Genomic DNA, 17,750 nt, shown 5'->3' on the forward strand with positions numbered 1-17,750 from the left:
ATTTAGCCTCTACATTCTCATTCTTTTTTCAAAAAAAAAATCTTACTTGGAGTTGCCCATTAGGTAAGAACCTCCTTAGTTTCTAATTATTTGCTACTACCAAAAAAAAAAAAACTGCTATAAAGAACTTTCAACCTCTGGGTCATCTTCTTTTTTCTTTGTTCTCTTTGTGGGTATTGGCCCCTCTATTCTCAACTTGTGGTTGGTGGATTACTAAAATTAAAGTTGCCCAGTCTTCATTAAAATTGATCATGTTGTTGTAGCATGGTGGTGACCAAGGGTTCTTGAAGGCTTTGCCAGCAAAGCACAAACTATGGCAGGTTTTGCTGGAGAAATTTTTTTGGTCCATAGAAATTCATTAAACCAATTACCAAGGGATAGAGTGGTTCTTATCTGAATTGGTGGAGGGAGTGAAATCACAGATTTTTTGAAAGGAGCAGAGTAGCCTAGAATAAACAACTCCTTCCTCCCCTATGCTCAATGGAATCTTCACTCAGACACCAACTTCAGACATGGCCCAACTTAGAGACTGGTGTAGGCCACCATTGATTCTTGGCCTTCATGTTAGGAACCATCATCCCAGACCATACCCTCACTAGAGGGCATCTTTTCCCACCCATTCTAGGCTGCCTGTTCTCCACTGTGGGGCATTTGCTTTTCTGGTCCCCTTTCCAGCCATGTGGTTCAATCTTTTTTGTGGGGGGAAGGGGGTGGGTTTGGGTTTTTGTTTTGTTTGTTTTGCGGTGCAATGGGGGTTAAGTGACTTGCCCAGGCTCACACAGCTAGTAAGTGTCAAGTGTTTGAGGCCAGATTTGAACTCAGGTCCTCCTGACTCCAGGGCCAGCGCTTTATCCACTGCACCACCTAGCTGCCCACCATGTGGTTCAATCTTAATATGGACTTTAGCAAACTAGAACAAATCTAAAAGAGGGTGACCACAGTTGTGAGGGATCTGAAAACCAACACAGATGAGGAGTAGTTGAAGGAAATGAGATATCTTAAGGGCTGTTGTGGGGAAGGGAAATTAGGCTTGTCTTGTGTAGTTCTACTGGGCAGGACTAGGACCAAGAGATGGAAGTTATACAATGTCATAACTTATAGTTACACAATGCTATAAGTTATAAATGTAAATAAAAATTTTAAAAACAGAAATAGCTGTACCGGAATGGAATGGGTTGTCTTGTGGGGTAATGAAAAAGCCACCACTGAATGTATTTTAGTAGAGGTGGAAAATAATCTGTTGGAATAGAAATTAATATTTTGGGTAGAAGAGAGAAAGAAAAAAGAAATATTTATTTTATTTATTAAGCACTATTATGTGGCAGACACTGTGCTGAACACTTTATAAATATTATCTCATTTGATCCTCACAACAACACTGTGAGGTAGGTGCTATTATTTTAAAAATATAATTTAATTATTATTTATTAATACATATTATTATTTTCCTCATTTTACAATTGAAGAAAGACAGAGGTTAAATTACTTGCCCAGGGTTACAGAGCTAGTAAGTATCTGAGGTTGAATTTGAACTCAGGTATTCTTGACTCCAGGCCCAGTTCTTTGTCCACTTCACTGCTGACAACTCTAAAAAAACGATGTTACTTCTTGGAACACCGATGCAAATATATCACTGATGCAACTATAAGCAGCATACTGTACCCAGCACATAACAGGCATTAAATAAATTGCTTGTTCCCTTCCTTTCCCCCATCTCCTTCCCTGAATTCATGTTACTAGTGCTGTATCATAGCTAAAGCGCCTCTCAGATTCATAGATCATTACTATTTGGGGGGGAGGGGCAATGGGGGTTAAGTGACTTGCCCAGGGTCACATAGCTAGTAAGTATCAAGTGTCTGAGGCTGGATTTGAACTCAGGTCCTCCTGAATCCAGGGCTGGTGCTTTATCCACTGTGCCTCTTAGCTGCCCCCAGATCATTACTATTTCATTCCACCTTCATAGCTGCTTTTGCCATGTGGATTCCACTTCCTGTTTCTCCACTGACTTGCTACTGCCATGTCCTGGAGCTATCTTTAGTTACTGAAACTTCTTCCTCAAAAGGAATATTATCATTTTCCAATATCTTTTTTATCTCTTTTGTTAGTCAGACCCATAGCCAGCTGTGACAAGTACAGAAAAAAAAATCCCTCAAGTGAAGATCTATTTTTTCCCCCAGTGACTTTCTACTGTACATCTTTCTTTAGGAATTACCCCATGGTACTTTGATATTCACAGGACGAGAAAATGTCTTTCAACTCCATCATGATCCTTAACAAGTCTTAAGGAGGCACTTAGCAACACAGTTGGTAGCTGGTAGCGTTACCAACCTTTGTCCTTTATTTTTTTTTTTTGCCAGGGCTCATTCTTATCTTATTCTTATCTATTATCTCATTTGATCCTGGCAATAACTGTGAAAGGTAGCTAATGTAAGTATAATTATCTCCAACTTACATGTAAGGAAACCAAGGCTTAGAAATGAATTTAAAGTGAAAAATAATTAAATCAATTGTCCAAGGTCATTCTGCTAATGAGTAGCAGACTCAAAACTCCGAATCTGAGATTCTGTTACCTGAATTCAAATCTGTGAGTCCAGTATCCTCCCCCCCCCCCCCACTACGTTTCGGCATCAGGATCAAAAGGACAGGCCAAGGTGTTTTGGTAAAGAGAATCACAGGGAAAGGTAAAAACTTAGCAAGGTGTCTTGCACATAGTAGGTACCTAACAATATTTTGTTTGAATTGGCTTGAATGATAATGCTAAAACCAATCCTTAAACTAATTGTTATGGGGAAATAGATAGGGGTTTGGGATAGGGGTTCTTAGGAATTCCTCTTTAAAGAATTACACCCTCTTGCATACAAATCCAATTAGAATAAAATAATAGTTTATTTAGGTGCTAGTGAAGGGAAACCAAGAGAGAAATCCTTGGATTTCTTCTCATGGGGAGAAGGCATGGTACAGAGGCGTGGCTCTGAGATACCTATCTCCTCAAGCAGGAGACAGGCAGAGACTTTTATAGAGGCCCGATGGTGGTCCAATGAGGTGATCATTCGACTGTGGAAAGTTCCCTTATTGGGGGAGGATCATCCCCCACTGGTGGTGGCTGGGGGAAGTTGGGTGAGGGGTGGCTGTGGATCTCTCAAGCCATCTCTCTCCCCCTCATGCCACAAAGGCAGCAACCACACCTAATCTTATCTCCCCAGGGGGTGGGGGAGACTGGAATGAAGGGTGGTGGTCCTGGAGCTAACTCAGTCCTGATCCAGTGCTTATCTCTTTAGTTGTGTCTGTCCTTTGGTTTAGTTTCTCAAGAAGGTTCTTTTGATTTCTCCCACCAAACTTTTGGGGTGCCCAGGGTCATTCCAATGAGATACCCAGGTCCATAACATTATCATCACACCAGCCACAGATGAGGCTCTTTCTTAGCTAAATTAGAAGATACAGTTAAAGAACCCTATTGTTATCCTTTTATTCCAGGTTGCCTATTCTTCAGGGTGGGACATTTGCCTTTTTGGCCCCATCCTTGGCCATGCTCTCTCTCCCTGCCTGGAAATGCCCTGAATGGACTCTCAATGCCACGCAGGTGAATGTCAGTTCTCCAGAATTCACTGAGGAATGGCAGAAGAGGATCCGAGAGGTAATTCTGGAGAGAAACTGCTGAGAGCTGGCCCCGGGGAATGTTGGTGCTGATGATTGTAGAGCTAAACATGAGAAGGAAGGGACTGACAGAGAGACCATCAAAAGCAAAATGCCCTACATAACACTTTGAAAACTTTTATGCTTTTTATCTGAGTGGTTCAAAAGATTGGCATGCTTTCTCTCAGGGATTCTCCCAGCCAATCCAGAGAAATCGGTAGAGACAGGTAAGCATATTAGGGCTTTATAGAGAAATATCAGCTTGAGGTTGTATGACCACATCTAGGGTTAAAGGGGGTATTATGATGCTATGGCCTATATGTAAAAACTTGGCAATGCACAGATAGGTATATCTATTTGTAAGGGTCTAGATGAGACTTGCCCCAGTGCAGGAAACTATCTGGAACTATTCAAAGCCATTTAAGGGCATTAAATATGAGCAAAAGTGAAGGACAGGAAAAGGACATTATGGGGGATGGGCAGAAGACAACCCATTTGCTCTTTACCCCTTCCTTAAAAGGAGCCAACAAATTCAATCTTCTGAAGACTTTCTCTGATGTATAACTGAGACAGTTTAATGAGCTTCCTCCAGCAATATCTAAAGGCCAGATGGTTGGCCTAAAGCTGGGACAGAGCCCATGATTGTATCCAATCTGGTATTAGTAGCTTGATTGAGATGTAAATATGGAGAACTTTTCTTTTACAATTTTATCTTCAGTGGTTTGTTTCTGCTACATTCTCTTAACACAAGAGCAGGTTGGGATTGCAGAATGGACAGTGGATCAACTTGGTTTGGGCCTAGGATTTAGGTTTGTTGGAGCATGGACCTAACTTGTAATAGAAGATGAAATAGAACAGTGGCAGGCTCTTAGTCTGATGGGATTGGGAAGAAGCAGCTTGCTTTTCTGTTTGCTTCATGACTGGCCTTCCTAATCTGCAGCCTGGATGCCTGGATTCCTACAGGTCATTAGGTCATATATTATAGGATAGAGACTATGTATAGTGGGGTACTTTAAGTCCCAGGCTCCTAAGTAAAATTTGGCAAATCTCTTTTAGTTGACTATACCAAGAATCACTAACCTTTTACCTTATGAGGCCTCAAAGTACTGCCAAGGATTTTTGGAGAGTACTTATATTTGTTTTTTTGTGGGACAATGAAGGTCAAGTGACTTGCCTATGTTCATACAGCTAGTAAGTGTCAAGTGTCTGAGGTAGGATTTGAACTCAGGTCCTCCTGAATCCAGAGCCAGTGCTTTATCCACTGTGCTGCCTAGCTGCCCCCAGAGAGTAGTTATATTTAGGCTGATGGCTCTTGTATATCTGAAACTGAGATTTTTATACATACATACATACACATAGACATATATATGGAGAGAGAGAGAAATTGGGAGGGAGGGAGGAGAGATGGAATAGTAGAAAGTTGCACTAGAAATCAGGAAGATCTGGGTTCAAGTCTTACCAATGACATATATTTACTCTGTGACTCCCTAGGTAAGTAATTGAACCTCAGAGAGCTCTAATCAATATTCTAAAACTATAAATTGCAGAGAAGGTGCCAACCTACACAGAAAAATGGAGTTTCTTTACTCGAGTTCCCTATATCAGTGAACTTACAGGTTTAGTCCCTATACATGTATCTGTTACAACAAAGCACAGTATGTGCTCTCAAGTGGTAGTTCCTGAAGACAATGATGGTGTATGGATTCTTTCCCCTTGATTTTTTTTTCCATTGGGCCAGGGAAAGGTAAAAACTTAGCACAGTGTTTTGTACATAGTAGGCTTTTAGCAATTTCTTGGTTGAGTTGGATTCAATGAATAATCCTTAAAGCTGACATTTATATATCACACTTTAAAGTTTGCAAGTGCTATACATAAAACTTATAAAACAGTCCTATGAGGTAGGTAGTAGAGGTATTATTACAACCGCATTTTATAAATGAGAAAACCGAGGTGTAGAAATATTAAGTGCTGTGGTCTAAATGTCAGAGGTGAGATTTGAACTCAGATACTGCAGCCTCCAAATCCAGCTCTTCTGTTTACTATACTAGACCGCCCCTCAGTTGAACCAAATTGAACTTTGCCATTGCTTAGTCATCACGGAGTCTCTAAGAAGTAAGACTCCTGACTGTTCAGAGATCATATCCCTAGGCTTGTTCATTCTTATAATCAATCAGACAAACCACACAATTGTCATGCACCTACCCTCCTCCAGGTCAGAAAATTCTGTCTTCTCATGTCCATCTCCTCTGTATTTGGACTCAGCAGAGTTGTTCATAGTTAATTGAATTAAGCTACACTGTCTCTTCCTGATGGTGCTCTTCCACTAGTTCTTGAAATTTTAGCCTCGTACTGCCTAAACCCTAAGATATCTTTGGTCTAAATATTATCAATTTACTGGTGGAGCTGTGAGCTGATCCAACCATTCTGGAGAGCAATTTGGAATTATGCCCAAAGGGCAATAAAGCTGTGCATACCCTTTGACCCAGCAATCCCACTTTTAGGTCTTTTGCCCAAAGAAATCATGGAAGGGGTAAAGGGACCCACATGTACAAAAATATTTATAGCTGCTCTTTACGTGGTAGCAAGGAATTGGAAGTTGAGGGGGTGCCCATCAATTGGGAAATGGCTGGACAAGTTGTGGTATATGAATACAATGGAATACTATTGTGCTGTAAGAAATGATGAGCAGGAGGAGTTCAGAGAAACCTGGAGGGTCTTACATGAGCTGATGATGAGTGAGATGAGCAGAACCAGAAGAACATTGTACACAGTATCATCAACATTGAGTGTTGACCTACTGTGATGGACTATATTCTTCTCACCAATGCAATGGTACAGAAGAGTTCCAGGGAACTCATGATAGAAGAGGATCTCCAGATCCAAGAAAAAAAAAGAAAGAAAGAACTGTGGAGTATAGATGCTGATTGAACCATATTATTTCTTTTGTTTTGGGTGCTGTTGGTTTTTTTTTTTCTTTCTATTTTGAGGTTTTGCATCACTGCTCTGATTCTTTCTCTTGTAACAGGATTAATGCAGAAATAGGATTAATGTTATTATGTGTATATATATGTGTGTGTATATATATATCTATATGTATATGTATAGAGATATATAGATATAACCTATATCAGATTACCTGCTGTCTAGGGGAGGGGGGGAGGGAGGGGTGGGAGGGAGAAAAATCTGAAATTGTAAAGCATGTATAAACAAAAGTTGAGAACTATCTTTACATGTAATGGAAAAAATAAAATACCTCATACATAAAAAAATAAAAAAATAAAAAAAAATATTATCGATTTACTATAGAGTATATAGTGGGGATTGGTAGTCTGGGGATAGACTAAAACATTCAATCCTGATGTTTATTCAAGAAATATAAAAGTATAGCTCTTCTCTTTCAGTTACAGGGTGCCATTATGGTAGCTTCCTGTGTCCAGATCTTTGTGGGATTCTCTGGCCTCATTGGCTTCCTGATGCGCTTCATTGGCCCCCTGACCATTGCCCCAACCATCTCCCTCGTGGCTTTGCCTCTCTTTGACTCTGCAGGGAATGATGCCGGGATCCACTGGGGTATCTCTGCCATGTAAGTGTTCCCTGGGGATATCCTTTTGGGATAAGCCTGGAATCTCATCATCTGAGAAAAATCACCTTGTGGTCAGTAGTCACTGGTAGTTTATTAATGCCTTGACTTAAACTAATAATTAATGGAATCACAGAATTTCAGAGGTGGAAAGGAGTTGAGTGGTCATTCTAGTCCAACTCATACTTGAAAAAGAATTGCCCCTCTGCAATATAGCTGATGAGCCTGTCTTTCTGACTTTTCCCCCTTTACTTTTAGTTCTGCCCTCAGGGGCCAAGTAGATCGTGCCTAATTCCTCTTCTCCATGGGAGCCCTTTAAAAAGCCTGGATTCTGATGTCTGCACCAAGGAGAGCAATAGCAACGTTGTCCTTCAGATACCAAGTTGATGCCACTTACCTCCAGCCAGGAAGACATATCTTATGAGTGACTTCTCCACCAGTGGAAAAGACACTGAATAGGTCATGGCCACATACTCTCACATATCTCCCTTGTCACAGGGGTCCCCACTTATAGGACATCTGGTCAGAGTTAGAGGTACAGCTTATGGCACGGAATACACATTATGGGCACCAGGCTCATTGACTCTGGCCTCATTAGCACCCTGTTATAACTAGCAGAGCTAAACACTATTAGTAACATACATCCTCCACTGTCTCCTTCACTCCAGTCTCTAATGAAGAAATGGCCCCTCTACTTGTGCCTTCATCTCCCTCTTTTCCAGCATATTGCCCCCGTCATCATCTTTATCTTCTCTAGTCTTCCATCCCTCCCTATTTACTAGTTCCTTCCCTGTTACTTACAAACAAACCCAAGTCTCCTCCATCCTTGAAAAAACTCTATCAATTGATACTACCATCCCCACTGGATATCTTTCCTATATGTCTTCTACCCTTCTCAGCTAAACTCCTTGAAAAAGCCACCTACACTTGGTGCCTTCCCTTCCTATCCTCTCATTCTTTTTTATACCTCCTGCAGTCTGGCTTCTCAGCTCCTCATGCAACAGAAACTGCTCTTCAGAGTTACCAGGGATCTCTTTGTTGACAAATCTAATAACATTTTCTCAGTCCTCATTCTCCCTGCCCTCTTTAGCATTAGATATGTTGTTTCCCCCATAAGAATGTAAGCTCCTCGAGGGCAAAAGTAGTTTTTGTCTTTTTTTTTGCATCCTCAGCACTTAGCACATGGTAAGTGTTTATATATATATATATATATATATATATAAATTTTATTGACACTTCTTTTCTTTTTTTTTCTTTTTTTGGTGAGGCAGTTGGGGTTAAGTGACTTGCCCAGGGTCACACAGCTAGTAAGTGTCAAGTGTCTGAGGCCGGATTTGAACTCAGGTCCTTCTGACTCCCAGGGCCAGTGCTCTATCCACTGCGCCACCTAGCTGCCCCTATTGGCACTTCTTTTCACAAGATCTTGGGATTAGAGCTGGGTGGGAACTTAAGGGTCATTGAGGATCTAACCTTCTTATTTTACACCAAAGGAAACTGAGTCCTAGAGAAGTAACATAGATAGTAAGTAGGAGAGTTGAAATTCTAATCCAGGTTTTCTAATTCCAAATCCACTGCTAAGAAAGCTTCATGGAGGAGACAGGCCCTGAGTTGGGCCATGAATGAAAAGAGGGATTTTAGCATGTGGAATTAGAGAGAAAAGAATGGACTCCAGCTATGAGAAACAGCATAGAAACAGGAGAGGACAGTATGAGAACCGGGGATGAAGAGCAATCACTTTGACCAGGTATAGAGGACCCAAAGTCAGGATGGGAGTAGGAGCAGTTTGGTGTGTGGGAATCCTGCATAAGGAAATTCCTTCCACCAATGCAGGTTGGCACCTTCTCCACAATTTACAGTTCCCGAGAGCAGAGAGGTTAAGTGACTTACCTAGGATCACAAAGCCTGTCAGAAGCAGGGCTTGACCTCAGGTCTTCCTAGCTCTGGGGCCAACTCTCCATAGAAAGGAAAGCATCATGAAATTGAACTGTATGAATTGGACATGAATCAGACTGTAGAGGGGCTTCACCTACCGAGGTAAGCAGTCTCTGTTTTATTTGTTAGACAATGGAGAGCCGCTGAAGGTTTTTTAGTAGAGGAATGACATGGTCAGGGCAGTGCATTAGCAGTAGTGTTAAGGATGAATTGGAAAGGACAGATATCACTTAGGAGGTTATACGAATAGTCTAGATGGGAAGAAAGAGGGATGTTGTAGTGGAAGGGAAAAGCAAACAGTTGGAAGAGTGGACATCTGAAAGAAGATCTGAAAACTGTTCATGATAAACAACCTGGGTTTGATTTCTTTTCATTCCAGGACCATTTTCCTCATTGTACTGTTTTCTCAGTACCTGAAAAACATCTCTGTGCCAGTACCAGTTTATGGGCAAGTCAAGAAATGCCATGTTTCTAAGCTTTACCTGTTCCAGATCTTCCCGGTAAGCTATATTTTTGAGGTTTGTTTGGGGTTTTTGCTGGGCAATGGAGGGGAAACCCATTACCTCTTGAGGTACTCCATTCCACTTTTAGATAGCCCTAATTATGGAGAACTTTTTTCTGACACCAGGCCCAAATTGGTCCCTGCACATTACTCCTAATTCTACCCTCTGGGGTCAAACAGAGCATGTCCCATCCCTCTTCCACATGACAGTCCTTCAAATGCTCAAACACAATCATCATGCCCTACCTAAGCCATCAAGAGGGTTGAGTGACTTGCCCAGGGTCACACAGCTAGTAAGTGTCAAGTGTCTAAGGCTGGATTTGAACTCAGGTCCTCCTGAATCCAGGGCCAGTGCTTTATCCACTGCTCCACCTAGCTACCCCTATTTTTGAGTTCTTAAAAAAAAGTTTTGTTGATGCTTTTTTGTTCTTACATCCTTATCATTTTCAAATATGCTCTATCCTCTTCCCTACACAGTGAGCCTTCCCTTAGAACAAAAAAGAAAAAAAGAACCCAGTTAATCTAAAGGGAATGTAGGCAGCACAGTAGATGGAGCACCAGGCCTGGAGTGAGGAAGACCTGAGTTCAAATCCAGCCTCAGAGGCTTACTAGCTGTGTGACCCTGGACAAATCACTTAACCCTGTTTGCCTCAATTTCCTCATCTGTAAAATGAACTGGAGAAGAAAATGGAAAAACACTACAGTATCTTTGTCAAGAAAATCTTCATAGGGGTCATGAAGAGTCAGACATGACTGACTAATGACAATACCACCAAAATCTAAACTAACACTGTAACCCTAAGCTAACATTCCATATCAATAATCCCTTACCTTCTCAAGGAGAGGAGAAAAATCCATCTCTTTATCTCATATTAGGGCCCAAGCTTGGTCATTATAATTACATAGGTCTCAGTGGTCTTTTATTGCTCTTTTTATTTACACCACTGTAGATGTTCCTATTATTTTCTTGGTTCTGCTTAATTTACTCTTAAGCTGCTGATAGTTTTAGCAACTCTTTTCTCCTCCTGAAAAAAGGCTCATGGGAGTTCACTCCCAGCCATTTCTTCTGGTTCCTCTAAATCAGAGTCACAGAACTTGAAAGTTGGAAGGGACTCTAGAGATCATTTATGTAGTCTATGGGTTTTTGACCTGAGGTCCATAAATTTGTTTTAAAACTATTTTGATACATATCAAAATTGGCATCCTTTGTGATCCTATGCATTTTATTTTATGCACCTAAAGACATCATTCTGAGATGGGGTCCACAGGGTTCACCAGGCTGCCAAAAAGGTCCATGACACAAAAAAGGCTGAAAACCTCATATCTGGGCCAATCTAGACATGAAAGTACTCTTCACTTATGACATACTTGACAAAGGGTCATCCAACCTCTGCTTGAAGACCTGCAAGGAGGGGAAACCCATTACCTCTTGAGGTACTCCATTCCACTTTTAGATAGCCCTAATTATGGAGAACTTTTTTCTGACACCAGGCCCAAATTGGTCCCTGCACATTACTCCTAATTCTACCCTCTGGGGTCAAACAGAGTATGTCCCATCCCTCTTCCACATGACAGTCCTTCAAATGCTCAAACACAATCATCATGCCCTACCTAAGCCATCTTTTCTCTAGGCTAAACAGGTTCAGATCCTTCAACTAATATAACAAAGTCAAAGGTCTGTGGAACCTTGGTGGTAGGGTCGAGCAATAAAGCTAGGGAGGAAAAAGTTCTCTCGAAAATGTGTTTTCCTTGAGCCTCATAACTTTCTGTTATGCTCTCTCCAGTGCTCCTTTCTAAGGAGTACCATGCACAGTAGGGATGAGAACTCGTTAATATACAAGTCCCCCAGTACCAAAGTGGGGCTGCTGTCTTAGACATAGAGATTTTTACTCATCTAGTCTTTAGAGCAAGGTCCTAAGGCAGAAACATCTTCTTTCATATCATAGCATCCAAATCTGGTTTTTGTTTTTGACAAAAGAAAATGGAGACGGCGTCACCTGGACTCTTTTTATTTGTTTGTTTTGGCTTAGTTGTTTTTCTTTGTTAGAAGGGACAATTAAATTTGGAAGGTATTTCTAGAAATGACTGTGATGTCAAAACAAAAGGCATCAATAAAAGTTATTTGTTGAAAAAAAAAAAAGAAGAGTCAGGGATAGGGAAAAGGGGAAAGCAATGAGTACCACTTAGGTTTTCTTCTCTTCTTCTCTATCTCTAAGCAATCCATTAGTGATAATGAAGCCTTACTTTTGGGGCTAGCCTGGCCTCCATACTGTTTTGCCATGTGTAAAGCACTTTCCCATGTCATCTCATTTAATTCTCACAGCAGCTATTGGAATCAAGCAGGACAGGTCTCACTATCCTTACCCAAGCGATGACCTAGAACTCATGGGTAGAAGTTACCAAGAGGCCAACTTCAGCCCAACATAAAAGAAAACTTCCTAATGACAAGAGCTGCCCCAAGTTAGAATGAACTGCCTTAGAGGTAGTGATTTCACCGTTTACTTTTGCGTGGTGGCTAAGGATCACTTGTTGGCGATACCAAAAAGGGTGTTCCTGCTCAGAGCTGACTTGTGTTCTCTAACTTTCTTCCAACTCTTAGATTATTTGACTCTTAAATGAGGAAACTCAGGCTCCAAACTTAAGTGAAGTGTTCAAGGTGACAGAGCTCGGAAGGTGACAAAGCCCAAGCTTAGAGCCCAAGATTTCTCACTCCCTAGTCTGCTACCCTTTCTCCTTTCTATCACTGCCTCTCCCTTCTACAAAGTTTGGCTCTGGCCAATTCATATTTCTTTACCTATTCTTTATCACCAATATTCTTCTTTGTGAAATAACAGATTCCCACTGTTCTAGAAATAACTTCTGGTTCCAGTGTAGTTGCTTGGCCCCCTCCTCCTTTCCACACCCTTTCTGGGAGGCAGGCAGCTCAGGCTAGGATGAGGGGAGTTTGCATGGAAAGACTGAGCTGCTTCTCTCTGGGCAGGTGCTATTGGGACTCTCCATTTCTTGGATCATGTGCTATGTGCTTACTGTTACCAACGTCTTCCCCTCGGCCCCTTCAGCATATGGTTATTTGGCCCGTACAGACACCAAAGGCAGCGTTCTGTCTGAGGCCCCTTGGTTCCGCATCCCTTACCCAGGTATGGTCTGTGGCTTCTGTTTCTGTCTAGTGGAAAGCCTCAGGTGGTAGGAGAGAGGGCACTGACGGACAAAGTCCTAGTGGAATAGAATTACTTGTCTTCTCAGGCTTCCCATAGAGCCAATGACTCCCTCACCCCCCACTCCCGGCAGTGTCTGGCTGGATGTCACTGTCTCCAAATGCCATTTTGATTAGAAGCATGAGACCAAATGGGACACGAAGGGGACAGGGTGGGATATGAGGGTAGGAATATACTAGAGGCAGGCTAGGGGGGTAGAGGAAGGGCTCTTCCTGAGAACTCTGAGAAGGCCCGGTATGTCCTCAAAGGCTCCAGACCAAACAAGACTCCAGGTTCCCTTTAGAGTGAATTTGACACTGGATTTCTTTGGAAACCAAGTCCTTTGAGAGAGCCATTGTCTCTTTAGACTGGGACTCAAATCATGTACCTCCCCCGTGCTCCAGGCTTACCCCACCACCAAGTCTATACTTCTCTTAGCTGGAACCAGACAAACCTTGGGGGTGTTAGGGACTAGATGGGAAAAGAAGAGGAAAGATAATCATCTATGTATCTTGCTTCCTCCCTACCCCAGGGGAGTAAAAATGGAGTAGCACTGCTTCCTCTAGTACACTTTTTATCTCAAGTGAGGCTGGTCTAGGACTAAGGATTAGTACTCTAAATACTTAAATCCAACTATTTCCGAAGAAATAAGATCAATTGTGTCAATTCTGCTGTAACCCTGGGTCCTTTTTAAGTTTGGGAAGGAAAGTTCCAAATTGCTGAGAGATCTGTCCTGGACTTTGTAGTTTATGACAGAAAGGACAGTCCCAGGTAAGAACATCTCAGATCCTGTCTCTCATCTCCTAAATACGCCAAGGCTGTCCTGAGAAGGGGCCTGACTTCTGGAGATCACTACTGATGATTGGCCAGCTGCTTTCCCTTCTAACAATCAGGAGGATTATGACAAGAATTCATATCCCTAAGGTCCTGTTGATTTGATGGGGATCATACGAGATCAGCCACTAGAGTATCTGTGGGAAGACTTTTAATTTTCTGAGAAATGCCCACGATATAGTTTTATTCTGGTGCTCCAGATATTATTATGCCTTTGTGTAGCTAGAATGTCTATTGGGCCTTGAACTCCAAGTCCAGTGTTATATCTACATTGTGGCAGTTCAATCTAGATTCACAAACCCATGCCTCCCCCAGACAATCAGACCTTCAAGAACCTGGAAGTGGAGGGAAGGTGGAGGGATGAGTGTGATGTTGGGTTAATGTCTCCTAAAATAATTTCTTATCTGTATTTCATTTCCAGGGCAATGGGGACTTCCAACCATCAGCTTGGCTGGGGTGTTTGGCATCATTGCTGGGGTGATCTCCTCCATGGTGGAATCAGTGGGGGATTATTATGCTTGTGCCCGGCTCGTAGGGGCCCCACCCCCTCCAAAACATGCCATCAGTCGGGGTATTGGTATTGAGGGGATTGGCTGTCTCCTGGCAGGAGCATGGGGGACTGGGAATGGTACCACCTCCTACAGTGAAAATGTTGGTGCACTGGGCATCACCAGGGTAAGTTTATTAGGACTGCCAAATCAGCCAGTGTTTGACCGGCTAGACCAAAGTTCTGACACAGAACCCAGTTGATTCTTTTTTTTTTTTTTTTGGTGAGGCAATTGGAGTTAAGTGACTTGCCCAGGGTCACACAGCTAGTAAGTGTTAAGTGTCTGAGTCTGGATTTGAACTCAGGTCCTCCTGAATCCAGGGCCAGTGCTCTATCCACTGTGCCACCTAGCTGCCCCTAGAACCCAGTTGATTCTTACTTAAGAATCATAGGATTGGGGCAGCTAGATGGCGCAGTGGATAGAGCACCGGCCCTGGAGTCAGGAGTACCTGAGTTCAAATCCGGCCTCAGACACTTAACACTTACTAGCTGTGTGACCCTGGGCAAGTCACTTAACCCCAATTGCCTCACCAAAAAAAAAAAAAAAAAAAGAATCATAGGATTATAGATTTTAGACATGCAAGTTAACCTTAGAAGTTACATAATCTAATCTCATTTTACAGATAAGCACACTGAGACCCAGAGAGTGGGGAAGGGGACAAGGATGTATCATGGGCTTACTATGTGCCAGTCACTATGCTATGTACTTTATAACTATTACATTTTGTTTGATCTTTACAACAACCCTGGGAGATAAATACTTTGCTATTATTATTCCTACTTAGTAGTTGAGGAAACTGAGACAGAGTGGACTTAACCAAGGTCACACAGTTAATAAGTGCCTGAGGCCAGAGTTGAATTCAGATCTTCCTGACTCCAGGCCCAGCACACTATCTGCTGCACCACCTAGCAGCCTCTGAGGTTAGGTCATTTGTCCAAGGTTGCCCAAATACTAAGTGGAAGATTTGTTATTGTTGTTGTTTAGTCATTTTTTAGTTGTGTCTGATTCTTTGTGAGTCCTTTGGGGGTTTCTTGGCAAATAAACTGGAGTGATTTGCCATTTCCTTCTTTCCTTCTTCAGCTCATTTGAGAGATGAGGAAACTAAGGCAAACAAGGTTAAGTGGCTTACCCAGGGTCACATAGCTAGTAAATGTTGGAGACTGGATTTGAACTCAGGTGTTCCTGATTCCAGGGCTGGTCTTCTATCCACTGTACCACCTAGCTGCCCCCACTAAGTAGCAGAACCAGGATTCAAACTCTGGGATTTTTAATTCAAATTGAGTGCTCTTTCCATTATATCATATTAGTTCCTGTCATATTATGGTCTTTTAAAACATGTTTGGATTTTGCTAACTATACTGATGACCCATTGTGGCTCATTTAAAGGACAAAGAAAGAGAAGATAACCAGGTGATCTTAGTGTTACCCAGAATGAATATAAGCAATTCTTAGATGCCAAATGAATAAAGAGCAGATGACTCTATCAGGGTCAGTTAATTAGCATTTTAAAGCACTTATTGTGTGCCTGCCAGAGCTAAGCTACAGGCAGGAGAAGATGAAGGAAGTTATAGAAGAATGGAAGTTGATGAAAAGGGGAAGAGAGGAGACCGAGAAAATATAAGAGCTGACTTTAGTGTGGTAGGACTAAGTGAGGGCTACCCACAACTGACTTCAGGACTCTCTGTAGCTCTCTATTGTCGTAGGTTTCTTACCCTCAAGCCAGGTCCTACAGTGCATCTAACTTTATATACACGAGCTTGCCAAGCATTTGGAAAGGTACAATGATTTTGTCAGGCCACTGGGGGCACAATCCACTAATTTGTTCATCTTCAGTAATTGCTGAAAGGTAGTCCTTTTCAGGGAGGGTAGTTAATACAACTAAGGCCATAGAGATTGAATAAGGGGTTCAATTAACTCATGTCCCATAGATTCAAAATGGACTATTATGTTACGGATGTTTGAGGCACATGTCTGATCTTTGAAGACAATGACCACCACACTCTCTTATTAGTCACTGCCCTTGGAAAATTTAGCACAACATACAAAATGAGTATACAAATGGATCCTCAGTTTCTGCTTTTTGGGAGCTTATAGTCTAATTGGAAAGACTAGACAAATAGCTGGATATATAGGAAGATATAGATATAGACATAAACATAGACGTAGATGTGGATATAGGCATACATATGGACAAAGACACAGATACAGATGTAAACATGTAGATAGATATAGATACACATATGTACATATATATCATATACATGCATACATGAAGCTAGAAAACTATTACAAACCTGTGTTTGAAGAAATGTAAGATCATGTAGTTAACAGTATGCATGCGTTCAGAGTACCTGAAGCACAGGAATAATCCTAGGGAGGTCAAATTAACCCAGGCAACCTTCTTGATGTGGCGCCAATCAATGAGCAAATACTTATTTTTCTAATTTTTAAAACATTTTTATTTAAAGTTTATACTTACTCAATTATGTAAAACATTTCCATAATAGTCATTTTATAGAAGACTCAAAAGGAAAAAAAATGAAAGAAAGTGAAAAATAGCATACTTCTTTGGAGGTGGATGGTATGCTTCATCATTAGTCCTTTGGGATTGTCTTGGATCGTTGTATTGCTGAGAATAGCTAAGTCATTCACAGATCTTCATCAAACAATATTGTTGTTACTGTGTACAATGTTCTCCTGTGAACAAGCTTTTATTAAGTAAATACTATATGTATTTATTAAGTAGATACTATATGCTAGGCACTGAAGATACAATCTCAAAGACAGAAACAATCTTTACTCATAGAACTTACATTATCAGATGACAGAGAGAAAAGATACAAATGGGGAACTGGAGCTCTGACTTCATTCCTGCATCTATTCCAGTTCTCTCCCCGGAGGCAGAGTGGGGTGGTGATTTAGGTCTCTGTCTGCCTCATCTCCTTATGGCTTTAGTAGAATTGTTCTAGACGAAGGACCCGCCCCATCAGAAGCCACATGGATGCTCTGTGTCCTCATTGGCTAGCCTATCCTAAATTCTGTTTCTCACCTTTCCCTTTGGCTACAGGTGGGGAGCAGGGTGGTGATCATTGCTGCTGGCTGTGTGCTACTCCTGATGGGCATATTTGGAAAGATTGGGGCTGCGTTTGCCACCATTCCAAGCCCTGTGATTGGGGGTATGTTCATAGTGATGTTTGGAGTCATCACAGCTGTGGGGATTTCCAATCTTCAGGTAAAGAAAAACATCTTTTCGATTCAATTCACCATTTATTAGTGCCTACTGTGTGCATGGCACTGAGCCTTGATCTTGAGACAATCTTTGTCTTTAAGGAGCTACAAAAACATTTACCTCTTGAAATAAATTCATTGGAATTTGGATTATGCAATGTCCCACCTCTCAAATGACAATGGCCAAATTGGGAATTTCCCCGTGAAAATAAAATAGCTTAGATTAAACAAAACAATAACAATGGATAAAAGAACTACTTACTTTTGACTCTCTCTACACAGTCAACTCCTAATATCCC

General features: G+C 41.6%; 1 protein-coding gene across 2 annotated transcripts in view; it reads left to right on the forward strand.

Annotated features, from left to right (window-relative positions):
• LOC122728217 (solute carrier family 23 member 1-like) overlaps positions 1 to 17,750 on the forward strand; it is a 39,398-nt gene that overhangs the window by 18,685 nt on the left and 2,963 nt on the right. For both annotated transcript variants that reach the window (XM_043966523.1, XM_043966522.1), the window contains 6 exons: positions 3,475 to 3,634; positions 7,035 to 7,216; positions 9,525 to 9,645; positions 12,628 to 12,784; positions 14,097 to 14,350; positions 17,291 to 17,455. In XM_043966523.1, coding sequence (XP_043822458.1) covers positions 3,475 to 3,634; positions 7,035 to 7,216; positions 9,525 to 9,645; positions 12,628 to 12,784; positions 14,097 to 14,350; positions 17,291 to 17,455 — 1,039 coding nt within the window. The remainder of the gene's footprint in view (positions 1 to 3,474; positions 3,635 to 7,034; positions 7,217 to 9,524; positions 9,646 to 12,627; positions 12,785 to 14,096; positions 14,351 to 17,290; positions 17,456 to 17,750) is intronic.

The sequence above is a fragment of the Dromiciops gliroides genome, chromosome 5 (genome assembly GCF_019393635.1).
Source record: "Dromiciops gliroides isolate mDroGli1 chromosome 5, mDroGli1.pri, whole genome shotgun sequence".
Taxonomy (NCBI): Eukaryota; Metazoa; Chordata; class Mammalia; order Microbiotheria; family Microbiotheriidae; genus Dromiciops; species Dromiciops gliroides.